The sequence below is a fragment of the Semicossyphus pulcher genome, unplaced genomic scaffold (assembly GCF_022749685.1).
Source record: "Semicossyphus pulcher isolate SPU_LCO1_2020_fin unplaced genomic scaffold, fSemPul1.0.p SCAF_18, whole genome shotgun sequence".
Taxonomy (NCBI): Eukaryota; Metazoa; Chordata; class Actinopteri; order Labriformes; family Labridae; genus Semicossyphus; species Semicossyphus pulcher.
The window spans coordinates 25293620-25311240 of record NW_027211691.1 but is presented as its reverse complement, the minus strand read 5'-3'; the positions used below and the strand labels follow the sequence as shown (position 1 = coordinate 25311240).

The 17621-nt window shown below is 44.5% G+C and overlaps 1 protein-coding gene across 1 annotated transcript in view; it reads left to right on the top strand.

Annotated features, from left to right (window-relative positions):
* LOC138595705 (sodium channel protein type 3 subunit alpha-like) overlaps nt 1-17621 on the top strand; it is a 153263-nt gene that overhangs the window by 31283 nt on the left and 104359 nt on the right. The window contains exon 8 of the mRNA XM_069667072.1: nt 3732-3795. Within this exon, the coding sequence (XP_069523173.1) occupies nt 3732-3795 (64 nt within the window). The remainder of the gene's footprint in view (nt 1-3731; nt 3796-17621) is intronic.

Below are 17621 nucleotides of genomic sequence, written 5' to 3'. Positions count from 1 at the left end.
TTGTGGTCCAAAGGACTATTTCCTCCTGGTGCAAGACAAGCTCTCATGGCTGCACCGTGATCGCTAAAGGCAAATGCGCCTGATCAGAGTGCGTCCCCTAAAAGTTCTTGTTGTTTCCACTGACAGGCTCAGATTGTTATTGTAAGTGTGTGACAACATGACAGAAAGGATCCCTACAGAGATAGGCCTTTTTGTTACAGAGGAAGATGATTGTTTTAACCACACACAGACGTTACATCGCTCTCTGCACACACACCAGACTCCATTCATAAAAGCAGTGATTTTACATTGCAGAGCTCAGGAGCTGCTGGTGTCCTGCTGCCTCGATCGATAAGTTATTATCAAAAACCACAGAAAAAAGGATTAGTGGGACAAAACACAATACAAACACCTTACAAATGGAGGCAGCGGTATGCCAACATCTCCCAAGTTCTGCAGGTAAAATGAGTATTTTTTAAATGGAGTCTGGTTTAAGGGTTATGTAGCAGCCATTACAGCCTGTTCCGCTGCTGCCAGCTGAGGAAATCCTGAGACAGAGTACCTTGTGGACATTTTGACCCTGAATGATGTAAAAAGAAGAACCAGGTTTAAAAATAGCAGAATTATCCTTTAACAGCGTCTCAGCATTTTTCACTGTGACCAATCACTCTGTCGTGTTCTGCAGATTTCATCGTGTAAATGAATTTGTGGCAGATGAAGCTGCTCGATGGGGAGGTTACAGATGTATTTAGGCTTGTCAGAGTAATTTGCTGCTCTCGAGTTTGAACAGAAATGAAATTAAGCCCACTCTCTCGACGTCCCATGGAGACAATTTTCCATCTTTCTGCAGCTCTGTAACAATCTTCTCAGACGGGGGTCGCTCTAAGAAAAGCCGTTATTAAATGTCAGTCTGTGGGCTAATATGCATGTGTTTGGGGGAAGTTTGGACACCTGAAGTTTCAGGTAACAACTTTAACGAGACTGTTCCTATCTGCTGTGTGTGGGGAGAAAAAGCCTCAGTGACTAATCCCAGCGCTGTCTCGTGGTTACTTTGAGCTGGTGAACAAAAGCACTCCAGACTTCAGAAGTTTTTGTTTGGCGAGCGGGGATGCTGCCTCCCCGATGCACCCGATAACAAATGAATGGCCGCGCTCCTAAAAAGGCTTAAGTGCCTTTGGTGCAGCGGCGGTCAGACGCGGTCAGAGCCAAACAGAAGCACCAGAGAACCCGGTTTGTTTGTCAAAACGGAGAAACTTTGCACATGTACAGCCACAATAAAGCACAGAAGAAGAACAAGGCTTTGGTTTTCTCTGCACGCTTTGAACAGTTGAAAAGCTTTGTTTCCCTCTGACGAGGTCTGACTGAAAACTGCTTCAACTTTCAGGGTGCAGCGGCTTCTTTTGTCTCCCAGAGTGCATTTAGTGTGATAGGAACATGACGCCCATGTTAACGTTCTTCTATTGGCACTCTGTGTAATGGGTCATAATGGCTGGAGTTAAATACATGTGGTCTGAATTGTGTGTTGAATAAAAGATAAGCACCCTGAGTCGGCGTTCCCGTAAGGCAAATGGATGAAAATGTCAGGCCAGACTTTAAGGTCACTGTGTCTGCAGGAAAGTTGCTTCTGATATCTGTCAGCTTACATAACGAGGACTCGCAGACCAACGCAGATAAAACTCTCATTCTGATGTCACATTTTAGGAGGTGATATTTGTTCACGTTTTAAATCCACCGCTGTTTTTATTTTAAACCAAATCTCCGTCCAGGTGAGCGTCACAGCGACGTTTCAAACCTAGTCTCAGTCCAAACTAACACGCCTTTAAACCAGAGACTGGACTCCCCAAACCCTCTCTGCGCCCCCTGCTGACTGGCTGCAGTATAGCTCATAAAGCCCGCCTCCTCCATGTTAACAGATGGGACATGAGTCAAACTATACAATCTAAATACACGTCAAATACATGTTTCTCAAGAAGCTGCTCTGCTGTTAAACACGCCGACGGGACGGATCTTTGCTGTATTTTAGTTAATTGTGTGTTTCGGTTAGCGTAAGTGGATCTCTACTGCGCCGCTCTGGCTCCAAATGACATCACCATAACAAGATGGCAGCGCCCGTCACGGGGCTATGTTGGCATCGATTTCACACAATGAGGGCAGATGGAGACGCGTCATCCATAAACCGTAACAGCTGTGTCTAAACAAGCGACCAGGAGACACAGGAACTGAAATGACATGCCAGTTTTTCAAAACATAACCGGGAAAGTAATGTGCAAAGAGAAAGTTCAGAGGAGATCTCTCCTGATTTCCGTCAGTCTGATTTTGATCTTGACCTCTGGGTTTAACTTAAAGGAGCAGTTCTCCCCTGGAAGAAGCCGCTGTCAGTCAAAGCTGGTGTTCTCTGCTGATAGAAGCAATTATATTTGAAATTAGCACCATAGCTGTGGATAAAGTTGTACAAACAGTTTGTGGTTTTTACATTCCTACAACACCCAGCATGCATTGCGCCCCTCCCTTTGATAGGAACAGCCCAGCGCAGAGACACTGGAGTGAAATACGACCGTTTAGCTGCAGGTGACGGCTCAGAGCGGGACAGCATCTGAAACACGATGAGAATATACCGGTGGATCGTCTAAAACATCTTCAGGTGTGCAGTCTGCATTTCAAACCTGACGATTCTGAACGAGACATGACGTCGAGGCGGCGTCCTAGATTGAGGAGGCGTAGTTTAGCGAGCTCCCTGGCCTCCGCCAGATGACGCATTTTATGCCTGGCGGAGGTTTTCCAGGGCCCGTTGGAGAAGCAGATAGCGTCCTCCAAAGGCACAGAGCCAGACTGCATTTGTTCCTACCATAATGGCATTAGCTCCCCATAACAGCATGAGAGGACTGAGGGTGAAAATCGGTGAACTGGCCCTTTAATGATCTCTTGGTTCCTTCTTGAGCTGTTTTTACACTTCGTCTAAAACGCCTCCATTAGTGGACATTCACAAACTGAATTTAACAGACAGATAGATCTTGAGATCGTCCTCTGTTTCAGCAGACTGTTCATTCTTTGATTCCACAAAGTCACAAATATCTGCAGGCTGTCCGTCTCGGTGCTGGTCGCTCTCTCTGAACAGGGCGGGTTAAATTCCTTTATTCCCGTGCTCCACAAAGCAAACTGCATCTTCAAACCACAACAGAAGTTCGGAAGCACCTGTTGTCTTCCTGCCCGCATTAAAAGCTTCACCACTTATTGTGTGTGATGCTTGTTATGGGCGGATAAGTATCAGAAGTACCCTTGTAATGATGTTTAGGTGTATTAATGTGCTTGGAAGTGGTTAGCGGTCGGATTAAGAGTTGAATAAATGCTCAGGAAAAAGTAGTTCCTGTAATGGTTTTGGTTTTATGGCCTCCTGCTCACACGGTGTTTTAGGAGCACAGTTTGATGAGCTTATTGATCCTGCGGTTAGATAGACGGACGAGCGGGGAGCTGAACACGAAGTGAGTCTGTGGTGAAAGACAAAGCACAGAGAGGCTTACCTGAACTTACCTGGAACATCACCTGACATCTACAGATGTCGTCATTTTGATTATTTTGGATGAAATATTATGAACATGTATCTCTGTAGTAAAAAAAAGGCTTGCTAGTTGTTCGTCCACAAACTTAAACTTCCTTGGGCTAACGCCTGAGGAGGGAAACTCCAGTGTGTTTAAACCTGAGCACTAAATCTAAAGTCACTTTGCATCTGAAGTGGAATTCTGTTTCTTTTCTAGACAACTTCTACAAGGTGGAGGGAGCCAAGGATGCCTTAATCTGTGGGAACGGCAGCGACGCAGGGTGAGTCCATGTTTTCTCTTCATCACTTGCAGAAGGAACATGTGGAGGTGTCTGTGCATGGCGCTACCTCCCAGCTGGGGGTGGAGCTTGTTGAAGGATTGGAGGGATGTGATTGATGGCTGCTGGATTGATTGATTGATTGATTGATGTGCAGTTGTGGCTGTGAGCTGTGTTGTCAGGACTTTTATTGTGAAAAGGATCATGTGGCTGTGATTATTTGCAGCTCCAGGGTTTGTAACTAAAAACAACTTAAGTACAGATGATGGACGTATGGACTTATTTAATGACCTCAGAGTTCAGACTTGAAACTCTAAAACTACAAAAATGGAGGTTTCAAACGCTGATTCTGGTGTTGTTGTTTTAAGTCAACCAGTGTGCGAGATGTGGAGGTTGTTCGTTCGTGGTACGTCAGTGTGTAGCTGTATCTGTTGGGCCCGACTGAAAAGGAAACTCCCTGCTCTTGTCTGCTGCAGGCTACATTAGCGGCTACTAGCATAACACACTGGATCTCAGACTGAACAGCTGATAGCCTAGTTGCATTGTGGGTAATGTAGGTTTCAACAAGGAAGAAGAATGTATGCAGTATAACTCCTGGTTCTGCTGCATCACTTTGGATCCTTATTTTTACAGTCCATCATGAGGCCGACTGTAAAGGGATTCCTGTGCTACGGAAGCCCAGAGGGGCAAACGAGAAAAATAAATCTCATGATCAAATTTCTAATATAAGTGCTTTCTCTGTTTAAACTTAAAAAAAAGATCATCTTTAAGTACTTTTAAAATGTGAACACAGGAACAAAATGATGCTTTCAGTCCTGTTTAGTAAGCGGGGCAGTGGTGCGCGAGTAAACATCAAAAAGAAACACAAAAGGAGCCGGAGGTATTTTTGTAGCCACCATTACTTTCTTTTTTTACATTTTTCTTTTTACAGGCGAGAAAAATTATCCAATTTTCTCTTTTATTTCCCAAAACGTTTGTTTTTTCCTGGTCAAAATGAAACTAACTTGAATTATAACCAAATGAATAAAAACTGTCACCTCCGTCTGAAATAAAAAAACAGAAATAAAATACAGATCAGACTTTAGAAATTGGATCACATCTTTTTTTTCACTCTTGCCCTTCAGGGCTCCCGTAGAATAGCACTCCTTTAATAATATAATTTATGTCCCAATCTGGGTTGTATTTCTGGATGTGTAAGAAGCATTGAAAGAGTGTTTATAGCATCGTATAGAAATAAATAAATTGTAAATAAGTTATTTTTTTAGGTTTTGATTGCTCGTTAAAATTATCTGTATCTTTAGACGAACAACCTGAATCTTTATAAGCCTTAGATAGGAGCCCGTTTCACCTTTAACAGATTTATCACAAACAGCTGCAGCCTGACATCATCTCCTGACATAAGCACACCTGAAACATCCCAACATGTGAAGCTACACCTGAACATTTCAGTTAGCATCAGGCTCACTGTGCAGGGTGAGTCTCTTCTAGCAGAAACGAAACCCTTCTTCAGGCCTCTGCACGCGCCCGCCCTCCCTCAGCTCTGGGATGAACCGTCATGGAGCCCAGAGCTCACTGTGAGCCTTTGTTTAATGTCCACGAGTGTGAACAGTGAAACAATTCCCACATAAATATCCCCGAGCGCTCTGTCTCTGAGCTAAGAAAGACACGTGTGAAAAGCTTTTGTTTTGTCAGGGAGGAAGAGGCGAAAACATCACTGCCTCTGTCTTTTCCTGTCGCTCATCCAACATGGCGGCTCGTCACTTCTAACCTTCAATAACCACCGCAGCATGCAGCCTTGTCCTCGTCACACAGTATTTTATATTTCAAACTGCAGACTGTTTGCAGCTGTTAACGTAAACAGAACAAAGATGGAGCAGATTTGGCTTCATCGTGTTCCCGTCTCATCCCTGAGACAAAAACCAAATAAACGGCAGCTTGAGTCTTTAGTTCTGCAAATATTTTTTTCTCAGTCGCAGGCAGAGTCGGAGAGGCTGCAGACGAAGTAATGAAGTGTATTATACTGACAGCATTACAGAAAGGATCCCTACAGAGATGGACATTTATGTTAAAGAGTAGGATCCTTTATTGAAACCAGAAACAGCTGTTACATCGCTCTCTTCAAACACACCAGACTCCATTGATAAAAACAGTGATTTTACCTCACAGAACACAGGAGCCGAGGTCTCCTGCTGCCTCGACCGGTCAGTTTGTGTTATTGTGTAACTTTGGTGTTTTAAATGTTTACTTTATATCAGGCAGAATATTTGTGTTACACCAACAAATGAACAGATTGAGGCAGCGATAGACCAGCAGGTGCCATTTTCTGCTTTTTAAAATGACTGTTTTTGTCAATGGAGTCTGGTGTGTTTGAAGAGAGCGATGCAGCAGCTGTTTCTGGTTTTAAAACAATCCTCTTCCTCTGTAACAAAAAGGTCTATCTCTGTAGGGATCCTTTCTGTCATGTTGTCACACACTTAGAAGAACAATCTGAGCCTGTCAGTGGAAACAACAAGAACTTTTAGTGGACTTGTGGAACGATACGATGCAGCCATGACATGTTTCATCTTTTAAAGTATCTGCAACATTTAAAACAAGCAGTGATCCATATTGTTTGCAGCTCTGACCAACTGATGGTCGGTTCAGTGAGTCGGATCTTTAAACCCGTCCGTCTCTCTGAACTCATGGGACGGCAGAGCTTTGGCCGAGGTCCCTGCTGCAGAAACAATCTGTATTGTGTGTCATGAACGTTGCTGCGGGTGTCGTGTGCTGCTGTGTTGTGTGACATGTCAGGACGGACTAGTATCTGTGCTGACCGTCCACGCTGAGAGCAGGACACTGACAGACACTGAGTGACATGGCTATGACATTACCCCGTGTGTGTGTGCGTGTGTGTGTGTGAAAAAGAGACTGTTATCCAACCCAAAGTGCCTCGAGGAAAACAGTTAGCCTGAGTTAGCCTGAAGCTAGCTGACCATGCCATGTGAAACCTGTCTGTGGATGTGAACACATAGCTAGGAGGCTAACAGAGAGCTGCATCAGGAAGCTAACTGATGTGAAGGAAGCATGCTACAGGGAGAGACAGCAGAAGAAGAAGAAGGGGAGGAGGTTCAGAGGAGGTGAAGCAGAAAGGAGGAGGAAAAGGACGGAGGGAAGAAGATAAATGAGAAAGTGGATGGACGGAGGGGTATAGGAGGAGACAGGAGGGAGAGAAGGAGGGAGGAGCAGATAACAGGGAGGAATAATGGGATGTGAACAGATAGGGAAGGAAAAAAGAGAGATAAGGTGAGAGGAAACAAAGGAGAGAGACAGAATGAGAGAGGAGACAGATGGGGCGGCCAAAAACCAGGCAACAACTCTCACCATGGAGAGAGGGAGAGCATTGATCGGAATAAAGGAGGAAAAGGGGGAAATAAAGGGATAGAAAGAGACAGAATAGACGGGCTTGTATTCAGCAGGTTGTTATGAAGTACAGTAAGGTACATGTGAGGTAGATAAGGGTGTAGAGACAAGGAAACAGGTGAAAGAGGATGTAGACAAGCGTTAAGGAACAGGAAGAAGAAAAGAGGAGACTTTAAACATTGTTCTCCATCCATCCAGCCTTCTGTCAGTATCAGAGCTGGTTTGTTCATGTAACCAGGCAACAACAGGGTCAGCAGGGCCTGTAAAGTTAGCGATGCTGATGTTTGCTTTCTTCTGGAAACAGAGCACATGAGCAGGAACGACACAAAACTCATGATGTCTGCATCAAGTGTTGCTGAATCCATCGATGGCTGTTGACACGTTTGTCTGAAAACGTGAAGTTTGTGTCGCCCTCGAGGAAAAGTCAGCAGGCTTCATCCTCTCTCGGTGTGAGAGGTTGTTGAGCGAAGCATGGCTGAAAAGTATAAAGGAGCAGAGCAAACCAGTGATCTGTACATGATCAACACCTGTCACATGTCATCAACCCGTCATGATAAAACGTTGTCTGTGTCAGAGCCTTTAACGAGGATCAACCTTCAGTGACGGGCTGGTCACGCTGGTTCTGACATGGAGGTGGTGAAAGACTCCGCCTCTCTGCACACGAAGTGAGTGAACAGAGCAGAGAGCGGCCGAGTTAGCAGCCAGGAGAGAGAGAGAGAGAGAGAGAGAGAGAGAGAGAGAGAGATGAGCGGGGATGACAGTGATGTTGTTTGCTTCCTGTGCCGAAGCCGCTCGGCTCGCTCATGATGCTGATTCCTCGGGCCTGAGGGCAAAGGTCACCGAGCTAACCAACTGTGACACACACACTGACATACTGCGACTCACACAACCAGCTGCACAGACACAATCACAGGCGCTTCATGAGACGAGGACAGGACGTCTGTCATGGGAACATACAGTCTCCTGCACGTCTTATAGAGGAGGAACTTTAGTTTATTATGGTGTCAAAGGGTCACATCACAGGGTCTTCAGCTCAGAGAGAGGACTCACTGACAGACCAGCTGAGTGTGTGCACAGAGGATGCTCTTTGAGCGCTTAAATGTGCTTTAATTAGCATTAAAACATCCAATGTGAGGGTGAGACAGCTAACCAGCTGAGTGAGGCTCTGTTTTGGTCGAGTTTCCTGTTTGCAGCCAGAAAAGGCTGCAAAGCCACACGATGACAGTCAAACCTTTAAGTATCCCAGTGAACTGGAGGCTCTTTGCACGCTGACACTGTGCCTGAATGTGGCAGAGCGCTCACTCCAGGTATTTCCTGCGTTTTCGCAGCATCATGGCCTCGTTTCGCCTCAGGAAACGACACGTTGCCCCGGCTAAAGCAGTCTGGCAGCATCTGCTCGGCCTCGCTGTGCGCTTTATCTGCCCCGTGTGAGGCCGGGGACACGGCTAGCCTGAGGGGAGGGGTTACAGAGCAAACAAATGTCTCAGATTATCTGTGTATCTGCAGAGGAACATTTGATTTATCAGCTTGTGTTAAGTGCCTGAACACACAGAGGACCGATGGATGTTTTACTATCTGAGTTTTTGTCTGTGCGTGTCCTCTGGACGTCCAAGAACCAACAATTTAATGTTTGCATTTGACTCATATTTAATCAAGTCGTTTTCTTTGATGTATCAAAGTAACACCCCGTGTTCTCCACGCTGCAGCCCAGCAGCTCTTTGGTGATTTACCCAAAACATTTGAGATATAATTATTCCTGTTGTTAGATAAACTGTGAAACTATAAGTGATTAGTTGTTGTAATAAACTAGTTTGTCTGAAGGTTAAATTAATGAACAATCCCTTTAATTATAAACCCTGTTTTACATATTTTGGAGTCTAAATGACTCACAGGTACAGAAAGTGTTTGAATGTCTCCAGTCGATGTGTTCAGCCTGCAGCAGTGAAACAGGCTGTAATGTCTGCAACATAATCCTGAGGGGACATGTTATTTCCTCTGTAACAAAACGAACTATTATTCTGTAATGTTGTCGCACACTGAGAACAACAACCTGAGCCTGTCAGTGAAGAACGGTCAGTGGACGTACCTTTATCAGGCACACTTTCATCAGCTGATGCAATCCACTGCAGCTATTCCAAAACTAGATGTCCCTGTTCGTCCTTTAGACCCCGACATATGTGACGACCTTTGATCCATCAAGGATTTTGTTGCAGCCGTTACAGCCTGTTTCACTGCTGCAGGATGAACACATCTACTGGAGACACTCACACACTTGTTATTCATTTAAACCCCAACATCTGTAATAATAGGGCCCAGGATTAAAAAATACTGCAAAACTGAATTTAGGTTTATCTTTCATTTGCCCTGAGAGGCTGAATGTTGCAGCCGTTTTCATGTCGTTTATGAACTGTTAATACTTTAGACTCAACCCCAAACGAAGTAAAAAGGTGTTTAAATGTGATTTAAACATAGACATGCAGTTTGGTGTAACTTTGTAGTATCTGTACACTGCAGTGTGTCTGGTACAAAGCGAGTGCACTGTTTCCTCCTGTTTCTTATTCACTATGTTGAAGTCTTTGTGCTTTTCCATCCTCTTTCACTTCCTCTGGCTCACAGTCAGAATTATGTTCTGCAGATAATTTATTTCATTGCAGATCTAAAATGAATCTGAATGATAGAAAAACCCTGATGCTCTAATTCAAACGAGATAAATCTGCTGATTGGAGTCCTGACTGACTGGATGGATTTCAGTCACTCCTCGGAGAGTTGAGCCAATCCAGTTCAGCTTTAATTAGTCTGAAACAAAAAGGAGAGAGTGCTGAAAATGCAATAACTTTCAATTCAGAGCAAATCATGTTCACAATGTCTGTAAATATTTCGCTGTGTGCAGAGGGAGTATGATGAAAATGAGGAGAGCAAAAAGATGTGACCTATAAAATATGTGCGTGCAGTTTGTCACGTGACCCGTCATCACCTCGGCTCCGTCAGGATTCTGCTGACATGCCTGAAACATGCCAACCACACGGCCAGCGCGCTGCAACGATACAGAGTGACAGCCGGCCCGACGGGCTGCCTCGTTAGGGATGCTAATTAGCCGCTGTCGTTAGGGGCTCTCGTTACGGGAGCTCGTTGGCATGCAGCATGTGACCCACGAGGTCACCGAGAGGAAGTGGTTTTGTGCTGAGAGGAAGTGATACGAGGCTGTTTGGAGCCGGAGGGACCGAGAGGGCAGCAGCCTGGATCTCCTGCTTCTCCTGCTGGAAGCGAGGCTGATTTACCAGGACAGCTTCCAAGACGGTTTATTTACCCTGAATCTGCTGCTCTGATGTGTTTTAAAAGTAGACTCCCAGCCTTGTACCTGTCATTTAATCATCATTTTTACATTTGAGACTTTACTTAGCGTGTTCCAGTCACATATTCGTGTAAGCCAATGTTTCCCTGAAAAATAAACAGAATACAAAAAGCACCAAATGTGTGATTGAAGACGCGTCCAGAAGCCTCAAAGAGTTTCTGTCCTTTAAAAATATTCCCTCCTGCGTGCAGTGAAGTGGAATTTACTTCATTTAACAAGGTGCATCTTTCTTCCTGCAGCCAAAAAGAAAGAGGAAGCACCTTAAAAATCGACTTCACTACTACTAGATGGAAGATGTCCAGTAGTAGCCGGATGGAGCGGTCTTTGAGGATGCGGGAAATGCATTCAAACAAGAGGAAACAGAGACACCAACTGGAGCCACAGGGGGCCGACAGGGAATCTGAATCTTGTATCTAAAATACCGACTGCATTTATCATCCCAACATTAGCTAATCCATTTAGTGATGCTTCCTCTAGGCTGCTTGTAGGTGTGATGTCATTCTCCTGGTGACTATCGATCACTCGTTACTGTAGCTGAGGATTTGAACGTAGAATGAACGGTAAATTTAGAGTCTTCACATTTTTGCTCTCCACCATTATAAAGATAAACTTAACTTAAAGGAGCAGTTCTCCTATATAATATTTAAAATTGGCGCCATAGCTGTGGAGAAAGTTCAGCTCGTGGTTTCGCCAATTCTACGTTCCTACAACACCCAGCATGCTGGAGTGCAATACGACCGTTTAGCTGCAGGCGACGGCTCAGAGCGGGACAGAATCTGAAATACGGCGAGAATATACCGGTGGATCGTCTGAAACATCTTCAGGTCTGCAGTCTACATTTCAAACCTGACGATTCTGAACGAGACATGACATCGGAGGCGGCATCATAGATTGAGGAAGTGTAGTTTAGCGAGCTCCCTGGCTTTCCAGCGCCCATTGGAGAAGCGGACAGCGTCCTCCAGAGGCACAGAGCCAAATTGCATTTTTTCCTACCATAACGGCATTAGCTCCTCATGATAGCATGATCGGACTGAGGTTGAAAATCGGCGAACTGGCCCTTTAAGGGGAATTCTAGTATTTTTAAACTTTGGGTTTAAATGGCAAACAGGTACAAAGTTTTCCAATAAGTCATCCAATAGATTGTAATGGCTGCAACATAATCCTTGATGGGTCAAAGTTCTTGTTGTTTCCACTGACAGGCTCAGATTGTTATTCTAAGTGTGTGACAACATGACAGAAAGGATCCCTACAGAGATAGACCTTTTTGTTACCTTACCTTTACCTTTTTTAACCACACACAGACGTTACGTCGCTCTCTGCAAACACACCAGACTCCATTGACAAAAGTACTAATTTAGGGAGTTGCTTGTCTACCGTTCGCTTGTTGATGCTAATTAAGTTAGCATTTTGCCATCAGTGAGGACACGGTGTCACCAGTGTGTTGAAGCATTTCATCTCCACCAACACACATCAGTGCAGTATTGATAAATAAGAGAGCGTGTGCTGATGAGCGCTCAGATAAACCATGAACTCTCTGATAGCTGCTGTTTGAAATGAGAAATTCCATCAGTGTCAACAAGCTGCTATCCCATTAGAGCTGGAAAACAACACAAACCTTGACTCGTCCCGTAATGTGACGAGAAAATAAAAGGTGGAGACCCGGCTTTAATCATCGTTGACCCAGCTTCCTCTCACAGAGTCTCTGCTGTCATCAGAGCAGTTAGTGAGAAATATGGCCCGACCCGACTCTGAGGAAATAGCTGCCGAGGGGGTTGATTTTCCTGGAATACACTGTGTCACAGAGCTGATATTCATCATTCCATTAGCCTAGCATTCACTGCTGGTGGTAGCCATATTGATGCACTACCGACTGTGTGTGTTGCATTAAATTATTTCAGCATTCATTTCAGCTTGTTCCCATATTTCCAGCTCCGTGTGTGTCTGTGTGTTTGTGTTTGCAGGCTTCATTTCCTCTGCTGATGGTAGTGCCACTTTTGATGCTCCTCCAACTCTGTGTGTGTGTGTGTGTGTGTGTGTGTGTGTGTGTGCGTCTTTTACTCTGAATGTGTGTTTGTGCACGTGCCAGAAAGGTCTCAGCACCCCCTCCCACTCGCTGCTGTTATAAATGGTTAAAACATTATGTTAAAAGCTGCACTGATCAATAACTCAACTGCCGTATTGAAAACATTTTTCAATGTGGGGGTTGATTTTGTCTGAGTGCGTGTGTGTGCGTGTGTGTGTGTGTGTGTGTGTGTGTGTGTGTGTGTGTGTGTGAAGCGTGCGTGTGTGTTTAGTTTGAGTTATGAGCTCTCCGGGAGGCTGTGAATGTGACATGTGTCCAATGTTCAGCCAAAGACACAAAAGAGGCTCCCTCAACCTAATACCCCGTCCACAGGGAGATAACTGTGTGTGTGTGTGTGTGTGTGTGTGTGTGTGTGTGTGTGTTGATAACAGGTCTTTTGTTTTTTCCTCACTGCTAAAACACCAAAGGGGAAAAAACCTTTAGGAGCGCCCCACTTTATCTCTGCACAGTAGAAGCTTCAGTCTGTTTGTGTTCAAAGTAAATTCACCTCTAGCTCCACGTCTTCTCTTCCCAGTCCGCTCTCAGTGCTGGTTTTACTGGTTTCACCACGTATGAGTAACGGCTGTCACTTGTCAATTCAAATTTGATTTGTCGTTCAGACCTGGTGAAATATTATTAGTTCGAGCTGTGATGATGTGATCGAATTTAAAATCACAGCAGCTTGCCCACGAACAAATTAGTAATCTGCTGTCCAGAGTCCCAGAATGCATCATGTTTGAAGTAGTGTGACTTGTATTCCAACAGATGGCGATAACACGCTGCCTGCTCCAAACCACTAAAGGAAACTAACGAGCCGAGCGTTAACCTTTCCTACTTCAGCGTCCCGACCGTACTCAGAAAGCACAGGGGAGACTAAAACTGAAAATCTCGAAGATTTCAGTTTTGTTCTCTTGGGCGCCACCCAATGACGATAAACGGTAATTGTGGGAGCAAACTTCTCGATGTAACCAGACGTCCACGGTCGCTCCGGTTGTAACTCTTGATTTTCCTGGCTGACGGTCGCTTTCCTTTTCAGACTGTTTGCTTCATCTGAGCGTCGAGTTTGTTTCTTCTTCTGTGGATTTTCACTTCTTGTTGAAGTTGTATCTGTAGTCATCCATCTTTTCTTTGTTTGTTCAGCCATAGTAGATTACTGTTTATGAAAAAGTAACTAAATAACAGATTACTTGACTTGCAGAAGTAACGCATTACGTTACTCGTTACAACAAAAAAGTAGAGTACTCTAACGGATTACTTTGTAACGCGTTCCCACCAACACTGTTAACTACAGACTGCTTCTTCTGCCTCTGCTTTTACATCAAAGACTTCTTAAACTTCCATAACTACTTCTGCAACTCGTGCTGCCTCTCTGCAACTTTCACTCACCTCTGTAAAATGTTTCGTTCCTGAGCCTCGTCGGGAACACACGGAGGGTTTTTAATGATTATTTGGTGATGGAGATACAGAGGAGGATAAATAAGCCGGATCAAATTAAAAGTCATCCACTCAGTGAGAACACTCAGTTATAAGAACAACCCACACTGGAGGGATAAAATGAACTTTATTGATCCCCGGGGGGAGAATTAGGTCACGGCGCCGGTGGAAGTACAGAGGTGTAGGCTGAGGAACAAGACGAGATGATATTAAGGAGCCTAAATGAAAATACAATAGCAGAGAAAGTACGGTCTGCAGGGATTAAAGTCGACACAGAGCTGCTTGAATATCTTATGAGTGACGCCTTTTCTTTAGAGACCAACACAAACTGTGACACCTGAGCTGAACACAAATAAACTCTCGGCTAACAGCGGCGTGCGAACGAACCGGCCCCAGGAAAAACAACATCACAGGCGACACGCTGACCTTCTCTCTCTGCCTACATCCAACTCCCCCAGACAGGGTAATGTCGGCCATCTTGATCATGACCCCCCCAGTACGTCATCTGTGCTGATGGACTCAACTCACCCACAAACACACACTCAGACACACACACACTGAATCATGGGTAACCAGGGGTCGGATTAGAAAAGAGAGGCAGCAGCTCTTTTTCTCAGGAAGAGGAAATCTGATTTACTGATTTTCAACCATTAGTTGGTTTAATTGAGACGAAGAAACCTAAAACCATAAGTGGGGTCTTATCAGTTCTTTGTGACTCATTTCATCCAAAACATGAAAATATTTGGATCAGTTTTCGTATTTCTGCCTTCACCACAAATCAACCAACCTGGCTGGAGGTTTCCCTTCTAACTAAAGAATCATTCAGAGTTGTGAGGGGGCGTTGTGTTTCACTCTGTCCCGTCACAGCCGACGACGACACAAGTGAATACGGGTCGTAACAGACCACATGTATGGTTGTGTTTTCGGTGCAGACAGTGATTTAAGATGCAAATAACAATTCCCTTCATCTTATAATGGAGCTCTTTGTCAGCATTTCATTGGTAATTCCTTTGGGCTGCAGTTTGTGGATGCTATGTGACACCAGATTCAGTCTGGATCAGAACCAAAAGACACCTGTGCAAGCTTTTTTTCAATAAAGAGCCTCGATCTGAGGATTAGACCTGGCGCCAGATTATACGACGTGTTCCAGAATGTGATGGACTGGAACAGACCCAAACTCAGTCTGCAGCCATGAAGGGAATGTTTGTACCGTAAAAGTAAACTTTTCTCACTGAAAGCACACTTTTATGTGCACAGCTACATGTTTGAGTGAGAAACCAGCAGCTATCTTCTGTGTTAAAGGTCCACATTTGGTTTCGTCCATCCGACCGCCTTTGTCTTTGGCCTTTTGTGCAACATCAGCTGACTTCCTCCTTTCGTGACATCTGTGAGAAGCCCTTATCAGTTCAACATGTTGTTTTCTGGCTAAAACTGCTGGTGTCCTGGTCTTATACAAAATGGTAGAAGCGTATGAGTAGGCAGTGAATGCTGGTTATTTATTTTAAGAAACAAAGACCAGCAAAGTTTCATATCCTGAACGTGTTCCTGACCCGCACGGAGGGAGAAAAACCTCATCTATGTCCGTCCTGGGCTTCCTTACTGACCAGAAGCCCTTGTTGTGTGCGCTGCAGGAGAGGTCATTTTCAGGTAAATTATGGAGTCTGCATGAAAGATTAAACACGACAGAGCCCACCCCGGAGACCGAGGAGGAAGTGGTCTCTGAGAAATGAATATTTATTGACAAGTGGCTTTATTGACACAGAATGAGTTGACACTGTTGACACGTGGGAGCAGATGGTCACTGTGCGGTGTGTGTGTGGTCTGATCGATACTCCCTCACGCCTGACCGAGCATGGCGAGCGATTTGACGGCTGAGGAGTAAAAAAAGGAAACAGAGGGAAATAAAAGCGGGCTGTAAAGTTTCCATCTTTAGCTGGAATTCTGCCCCGTCACTCAGAAGTCCGGACCGTCGACTAAATATACATTTACACCTCTGTTACAGGAAGTAAAGTCGATAAATAAGCTTTACAACAAGCTTTAGTCTCAAAACTGTGATGGAAAAGTTTTATAATACATTTATAGTGTCGTGTAGAGCTGCACAATTATTCAAATATAAACCTGATCACAATTTAGGCTTCTCACGCTTAAATAAACATGACTGACCCTGATGCTCCGCCCGTAGAAAACTCTGCTGCACATCAAATAAAGCGCTCCCTAAACAAACAGCCCCTCCCCCAGGGGGCGATGGAGAGCTTTGAGCTTCACTTTTGGGGGAGCCGGCGTGTCATGTGGTGAGTGCCGACCTCGCAGCGACAGTTTAGAGTGAAAAGAAAACAACAGAGACGGTGTTTCGGTTCAACGAGTGACCATGATAACTGGAGGCTTTCAGCCGAATGTGTCTGTGGTTGTCGTGGTTACAGCAGCTGTTGAAAACAGGAAGAGAATACTTAGCCGTCCTCATGAATGTCTCTTTGCTGTTTTTCATTACGAGCTCAAAATAAACTTCTCTGTCACGTCTTTGAAGTGTTTGTGCAAACGTGTCATGAAGGCGACTAACGCTCAGTCGCGCTTTGAACGCTGCTTGTTGTTCCGCTGAAACAGGAAGAGAGCGAGTCACTCGTTAAACTGAAACACCGGTCCTCTGAAACGGCTCGTCAGCGCTTGTTTGGAGGTGTTTCAGGTTTAAGTGATGTTAAGAAGAAACAATAATCAGCAGAGAGGTCATGAAACCTGCGTCTGCGCCACAAAGCAACACGACTAACTTGTTGAAGCAGCTGAAAAAACAGCACAAAGTGCAGCATGATGAGTGTGTGAAGGCCGAGAGGGAGAACGAGCTGCTCCCCGTCCTCCAGCGTCGAGTCAGACATCCAGAACAGAGACATGTACTCCCAAAGACACCGAAAATTACCCATGATGCACCACATTCAGATAAAGAATCTGATTTTAAGTCTTAACTTGATGCTAAATTTGTACATGAGCCTGAACGCAGCACAGAATGGACTGAAAGTGTCGCTCTGTTGATTCTAATGTGAAAGTGCAATTTAAAAACTGTGTCCCTTAAATTAATAATCGTGATCATCATTTTAGCCATAATTGTGCAGCTGCTATAGAGTTAAATCTTTCCCAATCTTATCAATGTTTTAAATTCTAACCACAAACTTTGTGTAACAAACAGACGTAACCCCTGTGACGACATCCATTTGGTTTTAGCCTCGTCTTAATCCTCAGGTTGTGTCTTTAAAATGTGGAAGCCCAACAGACAACAACTGCATGACAGTAAATCAAACACAACAACTCGTCTGGTACAAAAATCATTTCATCCAGTGTTACAAAACTGAGCCATTAGTCTGTTTATTAATCCCAGTTACATCACAATGTGTTTGACAATTCTGCTTCCATTTTATAATTTATTGCATGATGTATTTAGCGCCAAACGTAGCTGCTTCCACCAGTATAAACAATGCTGCGTGCAGAGTGCCATCTCCAGTCAGCTTTTACCTTGAATAATGTAAAAACATGATAAAACAAGACGGCTCTTAAAGTGAGGCGGTTAAAAGAATCGTGACGGAGAGAGACGGAGAG